At 31.8% G+C, this 18,855-nt stretch overlaps 2 protein-coding genes and 1 long non-coding RNA gene across 5 annotated transcripts; 2 read left to right on the top strand and 1 right to left on the bottom strand.

Moving 5' to 3' along the window:
- The first annotated feature begins 537 nt into the window (after positions 1-537).
- Positions 538-3,764, top strand: LOC122511026 (PCI domain-containing protein 2). The gene is made up of 5 exons (XM_043626022.1): positions 538-727; positions 1,132-1,173; positions 1,274-1,395; positions 2,572-3,053; positions 3,129-3,764. The coding sequence occupies exons 1-5, from the start codon at positions 707-709 to the stop codon at positions 3,641-3,643; spliced, it is 1,182 nt and encodes a 393-aa protein (XP_043481957.1). The 5' UTR covers positions 538-706; the 3' UTR covers positions 3,644-3,764.
- Positions 3,765-4,785: 1,021 nt separating this feature from the next.
- Positions 4,786-9,069, top strand: LOC122511038. Of its 3 annotated transcripts, none has more exons than XM_043626043.1 (9): positions 4,786-4,923; positions 5,662-5,871; positions 6,647-6,689; positions 7,501-7,511; positions 7,592-7,716; positions 7,853-7,933; positions 8,010-8,140; positions 8,448-8,609; positions 8,835-9,069. In XM_043626043.1, the coding sequence occupies exons 5-9, from the start codon at positions 7,671-7,673 to the stop codon at positions 9,027-9,029; spliced, it is 615 nt and encodes a 204-aa protein (XP_043481978.1). In that variant the 5' UTR covers positions 4,786-4,923; positions 5,662-5,871; positions 6,647-6,689; positions 7,501-7,511; positions 7,592-7,670; the 3' UTR covers positions 9,030-9,069. The 3 variants fall into 3 exon arrangements, with proteins under 3 accessions (XP_043481978.1, XP_043481976.1, XP_043481977.1); XM_043626041.1 differs by having other exon boundaries at positions 7,497-7,511; XM_043626042.1 differs by lacking the exon at positions 7,501-7,511.
- A 305-nt stretch (positions 9,070-9,374) lies between these two features.
- LOC122511045 lies at positions 9,375-17,735 on the bottom strand. Its single transcript, XR_006302484.1, has 3 exons — positions 16,645-17,735; positions 9,587-9,796; positions 9,375-9,514 (listed from the first exon to the last, which is right to left on the bottom strand). It is a non-coding gene; the product is annotated as an uncharacterized LOC122511045 (long non-coding RNA).
- Between the last annotated feature and the right edge of the window lie 1,120 nt (positions 17,736-18,855).

The raw sequence follows: 18,855 nt of genomic DNA, 5'->3' as shown, positions 1-18,855 counted from the left end.
TATTTTAAACTAATAAAATATTTTGGTTTCTAAAATGCATTTAAATGTATTAATTTCAATATTACGCAAAGGAAAATATTGGCCAAAAGTAACTATAATATTTAGAAATTAAATTATTCATTGAATACAACTTAAATAATTTATTAATTATTAATTAGTAAAATAATTTTAATGTTATCGCATATCGTAATTTTTACATGAGAGTGAAAAGGAATGAAGTATCATTTATCTTACTCTAAAAAAGGACAAAAGACATTTCTATCCTTTTCTTGGGCCCTTTATTGAGAAAAGTATTGCAGAAGTAACCTGATGTGTGTGCGAGACGCACTCTTATGGTGCATTCACACCTTCGGTAAACTAAAAATTGTCCAAAATAGAAAATCTATATTAAACTAAGAGAGACAGGCTATATATCTGTCTCTCTTACTCCAATGTGGATTTTCGTTCTGGACAATTTTTAATTTTTTACTGAAGGTGAAAATGCACCTTTAATTCATGTGTATTAGCCCTCTATCGGGCTTTATTGATACTAGTGTCGATTTCACTCTTCCTTCCCAACAGTGCGGTTTGTTTATAAATAAAATGATACACAGAGTATCATGCTTTTGAACTGAATCGAATGCTTTAAATATTCAAAGATTAATTTTATTTTTTAATATCTAGTGTTTTTATAAACCTACAAAGAAGACGACAAATATAGAAACAAATGGATTCGTATATTTCGCAGGTAAATTTTTATCAAATAAAGTAAACAAAAGTCTTGCAACAATAATGCTTGACAATAGTTGTTATATTAACTATAATTATTTAAAGCAATTTTTAATTGTAATTTTTTGTTTCTCTCATGCTAAAGATGATTTCTTTTCATATCTGAAAAGCTATCTCTGTTTGTTGTTTCGTATTAATATTTGTAATTCTTTCAATTTTATAGTTGAAATGGGGAAAATTTTCGACTATTAGTCTATTTGTGGGCATTTAATTTTTTGCTTTTTTTGCTTAAACTTTATTTTCAGAAGATGCAATTAAAATGTTTAAAAAATACAAAATATGTCAAAATATTGTGAATTTTTTTTTCTACTATTGGTCTGAATAATTAGTTCAAAATTAAATAATTCTCTTTACTTTGTCTAGCTTCGTCGGATGTGGAGCAATGAGGATGGAGATACCTTAGCGGTAAGATATTCTTCTTTTGAGAGTTTCATTCAAAGTTTTTAATAATAAAAATTTTTAATTTATTTTTTTTGAATACTAAAATCAATTTTTATATTTTCAGGATCTTTTATCGTTGCGTCACAACCACATTAACATTCCCCAAATAAGCTCGGAATTGGCAATACATAAGGCAACGGACAATTTAAATGTTCCGTTCGATGATCTTGTAGTTTGTCATTTAAGGTAATTTTCTTATCTTTCAATTATCATCAATTATTTTCTCTCTCACTTTACAGGCCTTGGACTTTTTCCACTATTTACAAAAAAAATGCGAATTTTTTCTTCACCTTTTAAAAACAAAAGTCTCGTTAATTCGAAATTAAAATTTTAGAACTCTCGATATTTTGAAGATTTTCAAACAGGCGCATGTATATGATTGGCAATGTTAAAATCGCTCGATAATACGAAATTTTCCATAATTTCAAAAAACGTATCATACAATGAATATTTGTTGATGAAAATTTCTTTACGTTCTGAAGAATGACTGATAATGAGATTGTTGCTGAATTTTTAAATAAGAAAATTTGTTCAGATGAGTCCTCAGATGAAAAAGAATCAGGTGTAATAGAAAATAAGGAAATCCCTACAGTTTCACAGGCATCGGATTGTGTTGAAAAATTAAAGTTATTTATTGAAAGCCAAGATTTACATTATCCATAGAAAAATACATAAAAATATAGTTTTGTATTATTATTTTTTATATACTTAAATGTTGTTCAACCTTCAAATATTTAATTTTTTTAAAAATTGTGATTGAAATTTTTCTGAAATTTCTCATTTATTATTAATTCACTTGTTTCTTTTTTTTTTTTTTGCACTTTTTCAACATATTTTATTAAATTGAAAAACTTTCTAATCAAAATTACGTTTCAAAGAATGTTCTTAAATTTATTAATAATTATTGCTGTAGAAGATAATTTGATTAAAAAATAAAAATAATTGAATTTTGAAGAAGTTGGAGTAGAAATTTTTAGAAATAATTAAATTTTGGAGGAATTGCGGTTGCAATGTTTAAAGGTAAATTTACGTAAATTTTAATTTAGTTTCGTTTCAATATCGGTCCTTGATCAATACACGAAAATGTTATGAATTGAATTTTACAAAAACTTAAAATTGATGGTTAGTATCAGAATAAAGGGAAAAGTTAAAAACTTTTCTAGAAATTAAGGAAGAGTCACGTAAACATATTTTTATGAGAGCCCTGAATTGAAAAAGTAACTTTTTTCTTATTTTTAATCGACTAAAACGACTTTTTGTGGAATTTTAAAAAAGTCAATCCGAAGTCTAACTTTATAAAAAATAATGAAAAATCATGAATCGCAAACACTTTTTAGTTTCTCTAATTTTCCATAATTACAGAACACTAGCTTCAGTAAGCAAAGATGATCCATTGTTAACGTACAATAATCAGAGTTTAGCAGTTCAGTCATTAACGAAAATTTTACAATTACAAAAAGAAGAGAATTGGATGCTGCCTGTGATGAATATGATGTGCCTTGAATTGAGATTACTCGCTGTGCGAGCTGAAAATTCCAAGCTTAACAAATCTCAAAAACCTGGCGAAGTTCTGGAAAAATGTGCAGAATGTTTAATGGGTTGCTTTCGGGTTTGTGCGGCGGACAATCGAAGCTCTGAGGAGGATACAAAGCGATGGGGAATGTTGGCACTTGTGAACCAGCTGTTAAAGGTTTACTTTAAAATTAATAAGTTACATCTTTGTAAACCTTTGATAAGGGCAATTGAATCCTCAGCTTATAAAGATCATTTTGCACTGGCGCAACAAATTACTTACAAGTTCTTCGTTGGACGTACTGCCATGTTCGATAGTGATTATAAAACTGGTAAGTTCTTCTTTCTTCCCGTATTACTGTGTTTTATGTCTTTTTTCGTTTTTCCACTTTTTGAATTGTTTTCAGCTGACGAATATTTAACGTATGCCTTTGAGCATTGCCACAAGCAATCCATCAAGAATAAAAGATTAATCCTCACTTATTTGGTGCCGGTGAAAATGTTATTGGGACACATGCCTAAAAAATTTGTCTTGGAGAAGTATAATTTACTCCAATTTTGGGAATTGATGGAGGCCGTGAAAAAGGGAAATTTACGCAGTTTAGAAGAAGTTATGAATAAGCATGAGTCATTTTTCATTGAAGCTGGAATTTATTTGATTGTCGAGAAACTGAAAATAATAGCCTACAGAAATTTATTCAAGAAAGTATATTTAGTATTGAATACTCATCAAATACCCATTCAAAGTCTACTCACTGCTCTCGAAATGTATGGAGTCGAAAATATTGACATGGACGAGACAGAATGTCTCGTTGCTAATTTAATCAATGAAAAGAAAATCAAAGGCTACATCTCCCATCAGCATAAAAAGTTGGTTATTTCAAAACAAAATCCATTTCCTCAACTATCTTCTATTTCTTAATGAAAATATTGCATTTTTCATAAGGAATAAATGTTAGGCTGCATTTGTATATATAAGAAGACATGTTTTGTATTTTACAATAAAAAATGATTCTGTTTAATTTAATCAAACAGTAAATTAAGCCATCATTGTAGAAAATTATTTATTTCTCTTTATAACACAGTTCATTATTATGTTGTAGATTATTTCTAATTTATATAATTGATATACCTTATAATATTGTATAAAGAAGTTAAATATTAATTTACTGATACAGTAAATGCATAAACCTAAAACGTAAGTTTTACAATTTACAATTTATATTTTCATCGTATCAACAATTTGCAACAGGTTTACAAGTTCGTCAATATTATTCAGATGCATAAACTCAGAAAAAGGATAAAGTTTGTCATTGAAAAAAATTTTTGTACTCAAATCTTTCATAATGATAACTTTCCTTTTAATATTGAAGTCTTCTTCTAATTTCACAAAGCCGACAAAGTTTTCATATTCCGCCAAGTGACACCACCTATCAGAAGGTAATTGTGATTTTTCAAAATTTTTCTTACAGATTTCAAATGTAAGTTTTTCTTTTGAACTGGACATTTTTCCTTTTAATATCACGATTACTTTTCCAATTCAAAAAAAAATAACAAACTAAAACAAAAAATATAAATTCATTTTAAATATATTAAGTTCTTCTGCTATATTATTTTTTAATGATACAATAAATTTTCATACGTACCCTCTAGTTATACGTTGTCCTGTATTCTTCTAAAATTGAGTAATAGTAAAAATAATCGACTAATAAATACAATTACAGTAAATGAAAATACTTTACGTGAAATTTAAAGCACATTTAAAGCAGACGAATTTAGGTATAGTTCTTCATTTTCACAGAGATGTCGCACTCAATAGCAGGGATGTATGGGAAGGGGTTATACTATCTCCATCCTTGTTGGATTTTATTAAGTGTCTCAAGTGCGAGCGAAAACATTTATATTTTTCTTCTATTAACTTCAAGATTTTTATGTTTAAAAAATTATCATACTTTGTTATAAATCAACCACAAAAAGTTATTTTTTTCAAAATTTCTAATTTTCAAAATGCCGATAACTTTAATCAAAATATTTGAAAAATGTTCATTTGTGAGTCAAAAGAGATTCGTCTCAAAAAGTACTAGAAACTTGAAGAAAAATAAAATCAATTCAATCAAGATTGAAGAAGATAAAATAGTATCATGTCCCAAAGGATCAAGACCAATTACACCGGCACAAAAAAAAAATTTGGACTGCCATGTGGTAGGTTTTCTTCCTTAAGGTGTATCTAAAGAGAAAAACATTGTCCGACCTAAAAGTTAGTTCGTATTCTCTTTTTACAGGCTTGGGGGGGGGGGTGAAGTTTGAGAAACTGATTTTTATGGGAATTTACTTAATTTCTATAAATAAAGCTGAATTTTTGCTTCTTCTGAATGTTTTTTTTAATTCAGTGACTTTAATAACATAAGAATTGAATATATAAAAAAAAATAAAAATGGTGGATTTAAAAAAAAAATTGTTCAGATTTCCTTGAAACTTTTTACTCGGGGGTTTTTGGGGTACGCTGATTGATTTTAAAATTTATAACTAAAGTTTTAATATTGATTGATTTTATTAATATTACTAATTACATTTCCGAATTGAGTCATTGTTTCTCCTTATTCCTTATATTTTGAATTGTATGAAACTTGTAAATGTCCTTTTTTAAAATTTAATTTTTGAGTTCCTAAGGTCTTGAAATGGAAAGAAAAGTAAAAGTAAATACTTGTTTCGATCTAGCCTAAAAAATTTGACACCTAATATCAGTCCTCTCAAACGATAGACTGATTTTAATTGTGAATTTTAAAAACTACGATAATTTTCGCATTTGAATCTAGATTGTAAATATCTGATTATTATGCTCGTATTTGTTTTCCAAGATGAATAAAGATTAATAGCACGAGGTCGTCATCCGCTCCGATAATATGACAACTTTCAATTTCTATGCATATTACTCTATAGGGAAAAGTCCATCTTTAATAGTAATGGGAAGGTCGGAACTGGAGAGAGTTAATATATTGAATCAGACATATGTCACCGACCTGGATAAGACGGGAACTCCTTTCACTATAAAACTTCGGTTAAACTTCTCGAAAGACTCTGAAGCTAGAATCAGCAATCAAACAGAACGTCAGTTCATTTAAAGTCGCTGCCCGTTATCTTTGTATTTAGGTTGGTTTCATTTTTTTAAATCCCATTTTACTCTTATTTTAATTTAATAATCCATATTAAATTCAATACATAATTAATAATAATAATAATCATTATTCGTTAAACCGGTTTCTTTTTAAATTATAATATTGCAGTGTATATTTATTTACAATTACCTTTATAAACGAAAGATTATTTATTTGGCAAGAAATATTTTAGATCGTGAATTACGAATTAAAATTGAAATTCACTGACATTTTTTGCACAGTGATTTTATTTTATATTCTATTTTTGATCTTTGGACGCAAATTTTCTCTTTTTCTTCACTTGCGTACTTTGCGCTGCTTTGCGCCACTACAAAGTTTTATACTTTAACAAACAGAAAATTATTCTCAAAAGTAAATAATCATACGATTATCATATATTTTTGAAAGTTGCGCTTTTTTTGCATTTAATTAGCTTATATAAATTAATAATTATAATTAAACTTCAAATATTTAAATTTTATTTTTCGAATCGAACATGCTTTTTTTAGTAAATCAGAAAGTTTCGAAATATTTTTCAAGATATTGCAATAAATTCTTACTTTCTTTTTAGGAATTTTTTTCTGAAATTAAGGACTAAACTTTTCTTATTTAAAATTAAAAAAAACAACTTATAAGAAAAATTACTTATAGAAAATCTTATTTATACGATATAAATGATTAATTTTTTAAAAGTTGTAATTAGTTATCAGTTTTAAATCAACTCTATCATCAGAAAAATAATTTTAACTGAAATTTTCTCCAATTATTAGGATCCGAATAGGATTACTTCTGTCCTCAAACGGAATAACTGCGGTAAGTGTTATTTTTTTATTAAAAAATGAATGCCAATCTTAAGATTGCCGCATCATGTATTAACTCATGCTCAGACAAATACCAATGCTTAAAGAATAATAATTAATGGAAGTGGGACATTTGTATTAGAACAAATAAAAATTATTGTCCTTCAAATATTTTTTGTTTTTTTTTAATTTATGGTAATTAAGATATTTATAGATACCCCATACATATCATATGTATTAAAATTCAATTTGAATGTAAATTATTAGGATTCACACAGGTCAAGGAAAATCATTATATCTATTAACAAATTATTTATTTGAATAATTTTTTTAAACTAATTTTGTAAAATGACTAGTGGCCTGATGATGGTGTCAAACCAAAACACCGAAACGTTGCACAACTAATGTAACATTGTTTCATTTATCACTCTTCCGATAATCGAATAAAAAAGGATTTACAAACTTCAACAACGGAAGAAAAAAATCATCTATATATCATTATATCTACTTAAAAATGCAAAGTGACAGAATAAAAAATTCAAGATGGCGGATTCAAAATGGCGGACGAAGTACATAAAAAAATGCATATTGGATCCGCCATTTTGAATATAAAATTTTATAAATATAAATCTGATATCAGCTTTGTGTACAGCGACCCTAAAACTCCCGAGTGACAAGTTTGAAGCAAATTCCAGCTTTTTTATGTCCCTTCATCCGCCATCTTGAATTTTTTATTTTGCCACTTTGCATTTTAAAATAGAGATATTGGCAAATTTATGTAAACTATTAAAAGGAATTCATGTAAAATTTTATTTTCCAGACAGTTCAGCAGAATGTAAGTTGCATCAATTAGCAAAACTTATTTTTTTCGAAAGCTATAAAATTAAAAACTTTCAAACTTGTTTTATGTTTTAGATTAATTTTGTTGAACAAGAAAACAATGTAAACGAAGGACATAATTTGTAAAAAAATTGTAAATCCTAACGTGTTTAAAATGAGGACTATGAATGTGCTTCTTATTGTTTTTCTCTATTTAAAATGTAAGTTCTATATATAATTAAATTTTATTTTCTATAAAAAAAAGAATGTTTTTTCAACAAAAATTAGGTAAATTAGGTAAATTTAAAAACAGTTTTTATTGAATATTTTGGATTATATATTGTTACACTGTTTTAGGTACTGCATGTTTAATTATACCAGAGGAGGTTCCTACAATACTCTCTCTAATTTATTCCAATATTCCACCAATTAAAAAAGGTGAGTTACATGAAAATTTAATTTGTATTGGGTTGTACTTTTAAAAATATAATTAACAAAAATTTTGTTTGTATAGGAACTGATTCTAGATTTGGTGTTGGCTTTAGTTTAGGAGAACATGCTGATTTTCAAGTTATTCTAGAACTGGGTCCACAATCGGAAACAGAACCTATCGGAAATCCTGAAGAATCGAAAAGAAGAAGAGATGTGAGTATAGTATTTATATTATCTTTTTTTTGGTTCAACTAGGATTTATAAGCTATACTGAAAATAGCTACTTTTAAAAATCCAAAATTTCAAAAATTCATAACTCGAAAATTTGGGCAATTATATAAAAATAAAAAAATACGTATATTTAATATTTTTCTATAAAGAACGAGAAAAAAATATGTTTAACCGATTTTAAAATATCATATGAAAATTTCACGTGGAATTGCCCATATTTATAGAAATATGGGCAATTCCACTTGAAATTTTCCTGTAATATAATAAAATATAAAATTTTTTAAACTAGATAATTTTAAATGCTGCAATGAATGGAGACATGGGTCCATGGGCGCAAAGTATTGCTGAGTATCAGATACAACGTAAATCAGGAAAAGTTGTACCTACACTTGTGAATAACAATAAAAATTATGAGAACGTCAAAAGAATTCACAATGCCTCCAAAGGAAAAGTAAACATTTATTTTAAAATATTTCAAAAAATAAAAATAAATAATAGTACCTACTTTAAAGTTAATATAGGTATTTTCTTAAATACAAATGAAGAGAATTTTTTTAACTAACAAAACTTCAAAAAACAAATAACTAACTAATTCTAAAGCTTGACCACTTTTTAAAACTAAGACCGAAAAATATTAATTTTTAAAAATATTTATTGAATTTCTTAAATTTTTCAGGGACCAATTAGAATCAAAGTTATAGAAGAAAAGGAAAAACTCTCGAAAGAACCAAAAAAATTTAATTCTGGAATAAATGTGGTAAATGTCCCAGGGGCACAACCACAGTCTGTCAGCAATTCAGATCCAGAAATATATATTAATAAGTTAAAGACTTTATACGATTCACAGAAAGCTCAAAAAGATAAAGTCTAAGAGATAAATTTTAAGTATTTAATAAAATGCAAAGAGCAACAATTGTAAATTGTAAATTAAGTTTCAAGTCTCTCTATAAGAGTTACGCATGACTTTGTATTAATGTACAATTTTTAATTTATTAAAAAATTTGAGCCAAAGCAAAGTAATTTTTCTGATTTACCTTAAAAAAGACAGTGAGTCTTCGCACCAAAAGATCATCTTTTGGATATTTGAATTCCCTTTCCATTTGAACCAGCCAATCAGCGTAAAGGAACTTTCTTTTTTTACGTTGGCAACGAATTTCCTAGGTGATCAACAAACAACGCCATTTGACGCCATTTCTTTTTGTGAAATCCGTGAAATCATTGAAGGAAAGCCCTCATTAATTATATTTTTCTTTATTTTGTGAATAATTTGAGAGAAAAGTCTAAAACCATTTGGAAATCTTGAGAAGACCTGTTTCACTATAACAATTCGTTGACCGCATCAGTTTACATTTTTATCTGATATAAATTTGATTATTATTTTATGTATGATATCTCAAAATTAATTTTATCTTGATTTTCAATACCTACCTGAATTCTTTTTATTTGTTTTGATTTAACTGAATAATTTAAATTCTTGATTTTTATTGAGATAGGGTAGATGTACCGTTTGTGGCCACTGCACCGGTTGTGGCCACTTTCAGATTTATTTTGGCATTATTGAAGTTTTTATAGTTACTAGTGAATTATTTCTTCTTCTTCTTCTTCTTTGATGTCTTCTGGCTTAGCCGACTGACAGAACTATAAAATGATAAAGAAGTAGAGTGTAACTATTGTTATAAGTTGTATCTGTATTGTAAAGTTTTGGTATTGATCTTGAGCATAGGCAATGAGAGTGTTGAGTTGATCATCTCCCTCCAGATTTTCCGTGATTCACATTCAGATCCGATTTCGAAGTTATAGTCTAAGGTAGGAATGTTCTTGGGCAGGCAAGCAGATAAGGATGTCATGAGCAGGACTACATAGAAAATGCAAATCAGTTTTTTGTGAATTTTACCCTTACATGTACCCAAATCTGCTAGGATCCACTTGGTCCACTCACACTCGTACCAACATTTACAGTCGCCACGAGAAGCCAAGCTAGATCAAAAGAGGTGCAAAAGTACATACTCAAGGTGTTCAAGCTAAAACGACAAAAGCAATAATAGGATCTCAAATCAGTTGCTCAGAATGAGCGAAAAAACCGCCCAACTCTCTCACAGTTTCACTATCTGGTGGAAAGATCAAATCATCGATCGAGACAGCCGCCGGATCCACACCCGGATATCTTTTATTCAAGAAATTATATAAACCAACTCTGGCCAATGCCAGGTTGGGACAAACATTCAACACGTGTTGTAGAGTTCTCCGCTCCTCGCCGCAGCCACATCTCACCGCCACATTCCAATTTATTCTTTGAAATAGTTCATAGGTAAAGGTGTGACCTGTTCTGAGTCTAGTAATGGTATTGATCCATTTTCTAGGGTGCAGGGAATCTCCAAACCAAGGTCTACTAGTCTTCGGCGACACACGCGAGAAGTACCTATGCCCCTCCAGATTTCGATCCGAAAATGGCCACATGTGCACCCAGTTTGCAGATCGATCCGGAAGTAGGACGTCCCGCGTGATGTCACTCAAAGGTGGTCCAAAATATATTCTTTTATTTTGTTTATTAACTTCTTTGCATATAGAGTCAACATGTTCGTTGCCTCTTATTCCCGAGTGTGCCGGCACCCATAGGAATCCAACCACAGTTTTGGGAACTAAAGGAAACTGAGGGAAAAGAAGGTCCAAAATGTCATGTATTAAGTAGGAGTTGTCCTTGTACAGGTAGCAGTTGCTTAGACGGTATACAGAAGAGAGTGAGTCTGTGACTATAAGGATTTTGGAAAGTCTATTATTGTGTGCGTAAAGAATTGCCCTATGTATGGCAAGTAATTCTGCCGTTAGTATAGAAGTGAAAGGTTGAAGTGGGACTCCTCCCGAGTATGAGCTTGTCTCATCGTAGAATGCAGAGGAAGCCATTCCATTGATGGGGTTCAAAGAGCCGTCTGTATAGATTATTCTAAAGCCCTGATATTGGTCCGACAGTATCTCGCGGAAGTCTCGCTCTGGATTTTCGCTGAACTTCAAAGCCTGTCCTGAGTTAATGTTACAATTGGGAGAAAAAATCATTGACTGCCATCTCCAGTCAAAACATGCCGGTTTTAGTGTTCTTTTACCGAAAGCAATTAAAGGGAAGGTCCTTTCAAGCGAATCTAAAAGAGGGATCTTGTCCAACCTGATCTTACGAGGAAAAAGTTTAGTGGTGTCCTTTAGAGTCTGTAATAATAATATAAGAGGGTTTTCGGACCATTGAGAGTTGCGCAAAATAAAGAAATTCGAAAGATAGGTTCTTCTGAAGGATAGAGTTGGTTCGTCCGCCTCCGCGAGCAAAACCGGAATTGGGGTTGACCTTAAACATCCCAAAGCTGCTCTCAATGCTGACGACTGGACTCTGTCCAGACTTTTCAAGGTTGTAGGGGCTGAATTTGTATATAAGGGTGCACCCCAATCAAGAATAGCACGAATCAAATTCCGGTACACCATAAGAGCTAATATAGGGGAAGTACCCCAAGAAGCCCTAGATACTATCCGCAATATTCCTAGTGCCCTAATGGCTTTATCCGATATATATTTTATGTGTTGGGACCAGGAGAGTTTTTTATCAAGGATAATTCCCAGGTGTTTCATCTTGTCCTCGCAACTAATTTGTGAGTCTCCTATGTATATTCCTATATGATCAAAATTTCTCCTTGATCTAGAAAAAATACAGCAAGTTGTTTTGTGCGGAGCTACATCCATGCCCATTTTTTTAAGCCATTTCACGAGTCTTCTGATTGAACGATTAACGACTCTCTCTACATCGACCCCACTATTGAACTTTATGTAAAGGAGGAGATCGTCTGCGTACATTACAAATTTCATGTTAGGTGGTAGCAGTCTAGGGAGGTCTCTAAGATAAAGATTGAACAAAAGAGGAGAGAGGACACCCCCCTGCGGGACCCCAACCCCACATTCCCTTGGAACGGCGCTCGAGGTCCCGAAGAAGATGTGTCTCCTCGCAGTCATGTAATTTATAAAGTTTGTCGTACACGGATGTATTCCCAATTCAACCAACATCTTATTCAGGATTTGTGGCCTGACATTGTTGAACGCCCCTTTGATGTCAATAGAAAGGGCCAGGGTGTCGAGTGATCTAAGAAATCCCGTTGTAGTATCTACAACGAAAGTTGCAACACAATCCACTGCTGATCTTCCCTTGCGAAAGCCGAACTGCTCCTGTGGAATGAGTCCCCTCGACTCAATCTCATGCTCCAATCTCCTATGCACCAGCCTTTCGAAGATTTTGGAAATAACCGAAGTCAAGGCTATCGGTCTAAATCCTGAACCTCCCGGTTTTGGAAGTGCTATGACCTTGGTGTCTCTCCATGAATCCGGGTACGACGAAGTCAGAAACATTCTATTAAAGATCAAAAGGAGAAGTCCCTTAGCAACTGGACCCAGTTGCTTAAGGACCTCCCCGGTTATACCGTCCAATCCAGGAGATGACTTGGGTTTACAATGAATCACCGCAGCGCTGAGTTCATTTTCAGTAAATGGGGGAAAATTTGGGTCATCCAACCTAACTGGTGTCTCTAAATACGGAATATCCACCGGTGGAACATTAGCTTGTATTAAATCATCCCTAAATTTCGTCATCTCCGGGGTATTAGTGTCTGTAGAGACATTTGTGTGAGGTTGAGCGGAGCGTGTAGAAAGGGCCTTCAGCGTACGCCAAAGGGTAGAGATACCTTTGGCTGGTGACATATTTTGACAGAAGTCCTTGAAGGCCATTGTCTTCTGCTCTCTGAGAGCCCTTTTAATTTCGATTTCCCTCCTATGGAACTCGTTTCTGTTCTCAGCCGATTGGTTCGCCTCATACCATCTGTAGTTGTTTCTCCTTTCTGTTAACAGCTCATCGCAGCGGGCATTCCACCAGAGTGGCTTGGTGAAAGGACGTAGTGGGCCCTTCCTAGGAATATAGGCTCCTGCTTCCAGCAGCTTTTCCTTTAGGAGTGAAATGTACTCCTCGTAGATCACGCTGGGTTCTATATTTGCGTTAAATATGTTTGTGAATTCCATGGCCCCTTCCTCCATTTTTCCTCTGAAATCACCCCACCTAATTGCTTTAAAGCAAAAATTATTTTCGGAGGGAGCTGTCAGTCCCGGAGCAACATCTGCTTTAAGGAGCACCGGATAATGATCCGAGGCAAAGGATTCCTCCATAACATCTATCGAAGATGCCTGAAGTATAGGTGGGGAAACGAAAATCAAGTCCAGGTTACTTCCTGGAACATTCGCATCCCTGAATCTAGTCGGCTGGGTGGAGTTAGTTATATATATATCCCTTTCCAAACTAAATGTCATGAGGGAGGAACCCCGTAAGTCTGTATCATTTTCTCCCCAACATGTATGGTGGGCATTAAAGTCTCCACAGAAAATGTGATTATTATGTGCTGGTAAGGTATCAAAAATATCTGTCCAAGTCTGTGGGGAAATGTCTCTACCTGGTGGAGCATAAATGCATGTAATTTGTGTGTGTCCAAATAAAGTGTTTATCGTTATGGATGCTATGTCTATTGTTATATTATCTAAGTTATAAGAGAAAAGATTTGTAATTTGAAAGGAGATTTCCTTACGTATTAGCAGTAGTACCCCCCCTCCTCTACCATTGGGCCGGTCCTGTCTAACTGATATGTAATTATAAATTTCAAATGCAGTTCTTGACGTTAGCCAGGACTCAGTCACACAGACCACGTCCGGATTGTATTTCCATAACAAAATCTCCAACTCTGGTTTTTTCGGTATAATGCTTCTTGCATTCCAAAGCACCAGAGTGAGAGACTTATGTATGGGTCTAGTTTCGTTTGTCATGGTTCAGTAACTTATTTTCGTCTTAGCTTCCCGAGTATTTATGTGACGTGTATATATGTTATATTAGTTTAGTTTAGTTTTGAACTTCAGTTGGAAGAGTCTAAACAAATTATGTAAATGAACTAGTCTATTTTAATCGGTATTTAATAACTAAATATTCAAATCCGAGCAGGGTTAAATAGTCAATATAGTAAAATATAAAACAAACAAATTAAATAAATATTATATAACGAATTATCGATTTAAATCAAATAAACGAAACAAGTCAAATTATGTATAAAATAAATAAGCAAGTCAGTCAAAAATCTAAACTTTGGAATAAATAAATAAATGAGTCCTACAGGCTGTTGGATAAATAGATTAAATTATTTTCAGCCAATCAAAGATTTTCTGAATCGGCATCCTCAACAGACATTTCCTTATCGAATGATGAGGCATGAGATTCATGTTGATTTGATATGTTATCGGATTCCAGTTGATTTTGTGTGTGTTTTTCACGGTGTGAGATATCAACTGCACCTGATGTTGTAGGTGAATTAGTTTCGATCTCGTTTTCTCCCTCCTCAGAGCCCTCCCATACCACCTCAAATCCAGGTCTAGCTATGCCCTGGTTAATTAGTAAGGTTTCTGCTTCCTCATAGCTTACATTTTCTTCCAATCTGCATCTCATGATTTCGAACTCATACAGGTAGTAAGGGCAGGTTCGAGATGATGCCGCGTGCTTACCTGCACAATTAGAACATTGTGCAGATCGGTTGCGATGAGGGCATTTTTCTCAACATGTGGGCCAGCGCAAAACTCACATGTAAAGTGAGTGGATTTACATTGGTCCGACAAATGCCTAAAACGTTGGCATTTGAAGCACCTTTTTGGGGGAGTCACTATGAGGGAAAGTTTAAATAGAACACCTGAAATATAAATAGAAGGAGGAAATGAAACACCTGAGAACACAAATTCCAACAAGTTGGAAACTTCGCTTTTGTCAATTGTTCTCCTACGAATTGAAATAATTGAGTCCCTGATCTCTGGCTCCAATCTATTGCTAATTGTAAGTGGGGAAAGATTTGTGTCCACATCATGCATTAAGGCTTTTCTGCTGACCAATGAAGTGGGAATAAATGCGCGATAGCCCCTCTCTACAATTGTATTGGAATTCAATAGATCATTGGCCAGAGACCATGTTGAAGATGTTATTCTAAGTTGGTTCAGGCCATTCGAAATAATTTTCCTTTGTGGATCACTTATAATTGATTCTAGAAAGTCTGCAAACGCGATTCTATTGTATTTCCCAATTTTTTTATTGGGCATTGTCGACTCAATCAAGATGGTGTAGGGTAGTGGTGAAGTTGATAGAAATCTTGCATCATTCTTATAATTGCTGTTATGCCAGGTAAGCTGGTAGGGGGTGGGATTCTCGTTAAGCAATATAGGGGGACTATTGCGGTTAGATTCCACGACTAAAGCTGTAGAATTATTCCCTACAGATCCCTGAGGATGGTTATTTGTCGCTACCGACAAGTCAGACTCCAATGGAGAGTCCGCCTGACCAACATCAGAGCAGGAAGGCGGGGAGTTCTCTGTCATGACGTCGGTCGAGTTAGTAGGGTTCACAGGGGTCTGTAATGTATTATTCTCTGGGTATGTATTATTGTCAGATGCAGGAAAGGTGTTTGTGTTTTGTAATATCTGCTGGCTGGAATCTGTGGAAGGATTCTCTACCTTTATATTTAGAAGGTTACCCTTCATTGCAGTAGCCAACCCTGGTTTGTGATTAAGCCGATTTGCAATATTTCTGGAGCTATTTACATATCCTCTACCACGTGATGAGTTGATTTTGAATGCAGCTGTGGTCCGTGGCCCCGGCTGGAGCGGAGCGATGGAGTTTTTCGAATTGCGCGGTGGAGTTGGAGCCATTTTTATCTAAAAAAGAACTCTAGGAAGTAAATGGATCTCGCGACTGTCTCGGATGCCGAAAATATCTCAAATGAGTTACTTTAGTTTAGTTTAGATTGATGTGTAGTCCTTGAAAGCTGTATATTCCGCTCTAGTAATATTATATATTATTACTTTTTGTTTATATTTAGGTTTTATTTATGTATTGCTTCAATTTATTACTTATGCAAAATTTATGTGACTTATTTCAAATTCTAATTACTATTAGTCAGACGGAAAACAAATTTGTACAGCGTTTAAAGACTATGTTCAATTTATGTAATTAATTTGTTTGAGTGTATTGGTAAAACAAAAATTAAATTAAATGGCTTCCTCTTAGGTATATTCAGTTTGTTGCTGTTATAGGAACTAGTAAAAAATATAATATAATTATCTAATGAATGTGAGAAGTGTCAAGAATAGAGTATATAATGTATTATTTGTAATTACTTATTCTATTATTGCTTCGATTCAGCTTGACCTTACCTAACCTCTATACATTCGCAAATACGATTTTAATTCGAGTGTAAGCAACCGAAGTAGGCAAATATTGAGTATAGATTTTAATATATAATATAATTTGAATTAGAGGTTTAATTATTTTGAGAAATTTTAAATATTATTAAATTTGCATTTACTTAAATTAGCAGACCAAGAGGAAGTGAATGGGAATTGTAATGGGTATAGTGTGTTGATATATATATTTATAGGAATGACTATACCTTCTTGTTTATTTCTTTGTCTGACCTTATAGGTTATTGTTAAAATCCGTTTTTGAATTGTAGTTAGCTGAACTCAGTTAGATTGTATCAAATTCAGTTGCCTGTAAATTTGTTGCCGATTTTATAATTTTGATCAATTGTCTTCCTTCCAAATTGTCGCATCAATTTTGTGCTGTCGGGCAAGACCTGACCAGATATGGAGGCAACTAGATGATGTTAGATTGCGTTGATGGTGATATACGAGTGAACAGATCCAGCTCGGTGTGTCCAACGACCAAAAGAAAGCGTGTCAGAATGTGGCGTCAATTAATCAAATAATTTCAACAGAAACAGACAACTTTTTATACACTCTTTGTATTAACTTTACAGTTTAGATTCACTATCAATTATAAGACTCTTAGTGAGGTGATGTCCTCACTTATAGTTACACTTAAGTACAGATATGTTAACACGAGAACGGTCTAAGCCAGACTCAACTAGTGAATTATAAATACTTTCATAAAATTCTAAAATAAGTAGGCAACACTGTGTTCACTTGTTTTTGACAGAAATTCAGCTGATTTAATTTAAAAAAACACACATAACTGTACAAATATTTTGACAGTGGCGAATAAGTACAATTTTTAGTAGATGAGTTGAAATATCACTGGGAAGTAAATGATTGTTTTTCGACATTAATATCAATATTTTCATATTTTTCTTTTTATACAATATTTCTAGGGGATAAATATTTATATAAAAACAATGCTTTTAAAATAATAACCTCAAATATTTGTAAAAAAGCCCGTGTCCAAAAACGGTACAGCAAAAATATAAAAGCACCGTTTTTGGCCACACTATATATTTTATCGGCAAAATTATCATGATTTTAGTTTGATTAATAGTAGTTTTCATATTATAATTATCTTAATAAATGAATTCATTTCGAAAAATAATTTGAAGTATGACAGTATTTATTTTACTTCCATTGAATTAATAACTGAATAAAAATAATAATTTCACGTTTAAGTAATACATTTCTTGCTGTTGTATTTTCTAATTATTTATCCTCTGTAATAGTTAATTAATTAGTTTTTTAATTTGAATTATGCTATAATTATTATATTAAAAGTGTGGGTAAAATAACAAAACTTTTTTTTTCTTAAAGGCAAAAATGTTAATAAAAGGAAGAAGGAAGATTTAAAAAAAATCCAGTGCATGTTAAAAAAGTAAACTGTGATTTTAAATAAATTAAAGATTTATGGAATTTAATTAATTTCTTTTATAAATGTACTTAATTACTGTACAAGTTAGATTTACTAATTCTAATTATTTATTAAAAAAATATAATTCCTCAATATCCTGATAACACTTTTTTAAGCAGTGGCCACAACTGGGACAGTGGTGGCCACAAGTGGTGCTGGTGTGGCCACTACTGGTGAAACAGGTTTTTTGAAGCAATTTGTTTATTTTTTAATAGCAAATATAGCTAAAAAACTTTATTAAGTTTGAAAATCAATATAATTGACTCCAATAAATATGATATAAAAAAATTATAATAAAATTCAGTACTTTAATAAATCTATTTTCTTACTAAAAGACGACTAACAGCTTAAAGTGGCCACAACTGGTACATCTACCCTATAACATTAATTTCATTTTATTAATTCGATTTTGTCAATATATTGTAATTTACCCATTTAGCCTAAAAATTCTATATCTCGAATTGATAAAGAATCCTTATTCTATTTTTTTTATCAAATTAAATATTTGTTGAATTCATAAACTGTCGAAAATTAATACATTATTATTTTTACTGTTGATTAACCTCAAAATTGTCAATTATCGTTTTGAATTATATAGAATCATAATAATATTTGGATTATTTCAAAATTCTAATTTATTGAACAAATTGTTAATTTCTTTGGAATTTAATTGATTTAATTTTCTGAATATTTCGGATATTTATTTATTTTGGCTAAATAACGAACTTTTCCATTGAGGGATTGTAGCTAGTTAGCAATGCCGGAAGATTTTTGATTTCTCGGATTTAGTCCGCTTTTTATTTCAAAAATGTGTTTATTTATTGATTGATACTTAGCATGTTGTCACGAAAAGATTAATTTGAAACAATTATGTACAGACAAAAATGAAATTTTATTAATACTGTAATTTTTTTAATATTTACAAGTGTCTCATGTTGAAAATTTTTTACAGTATTTACCTGTATAT

Source organism: Leptopilina heterotoma, unplaced genomic scaffold (assembly GCF_015476425.1).
Source record: "Leptopilina heterotoma isolate Lh14 unplaced genomic scaffold, ASM1547642v1 Lhet_8, whole genome shotgun sequence".
NCBI classification, from domain to species: Eukaryota; Metazoa; Arthropoda; class Insecta; order Hymenoptera; family Figitidae; genus Leptopilina; species Leptopilina heterotoma.
This window is presented reverse-complemented; position numbering and strand designations above follow the sequence as displayed.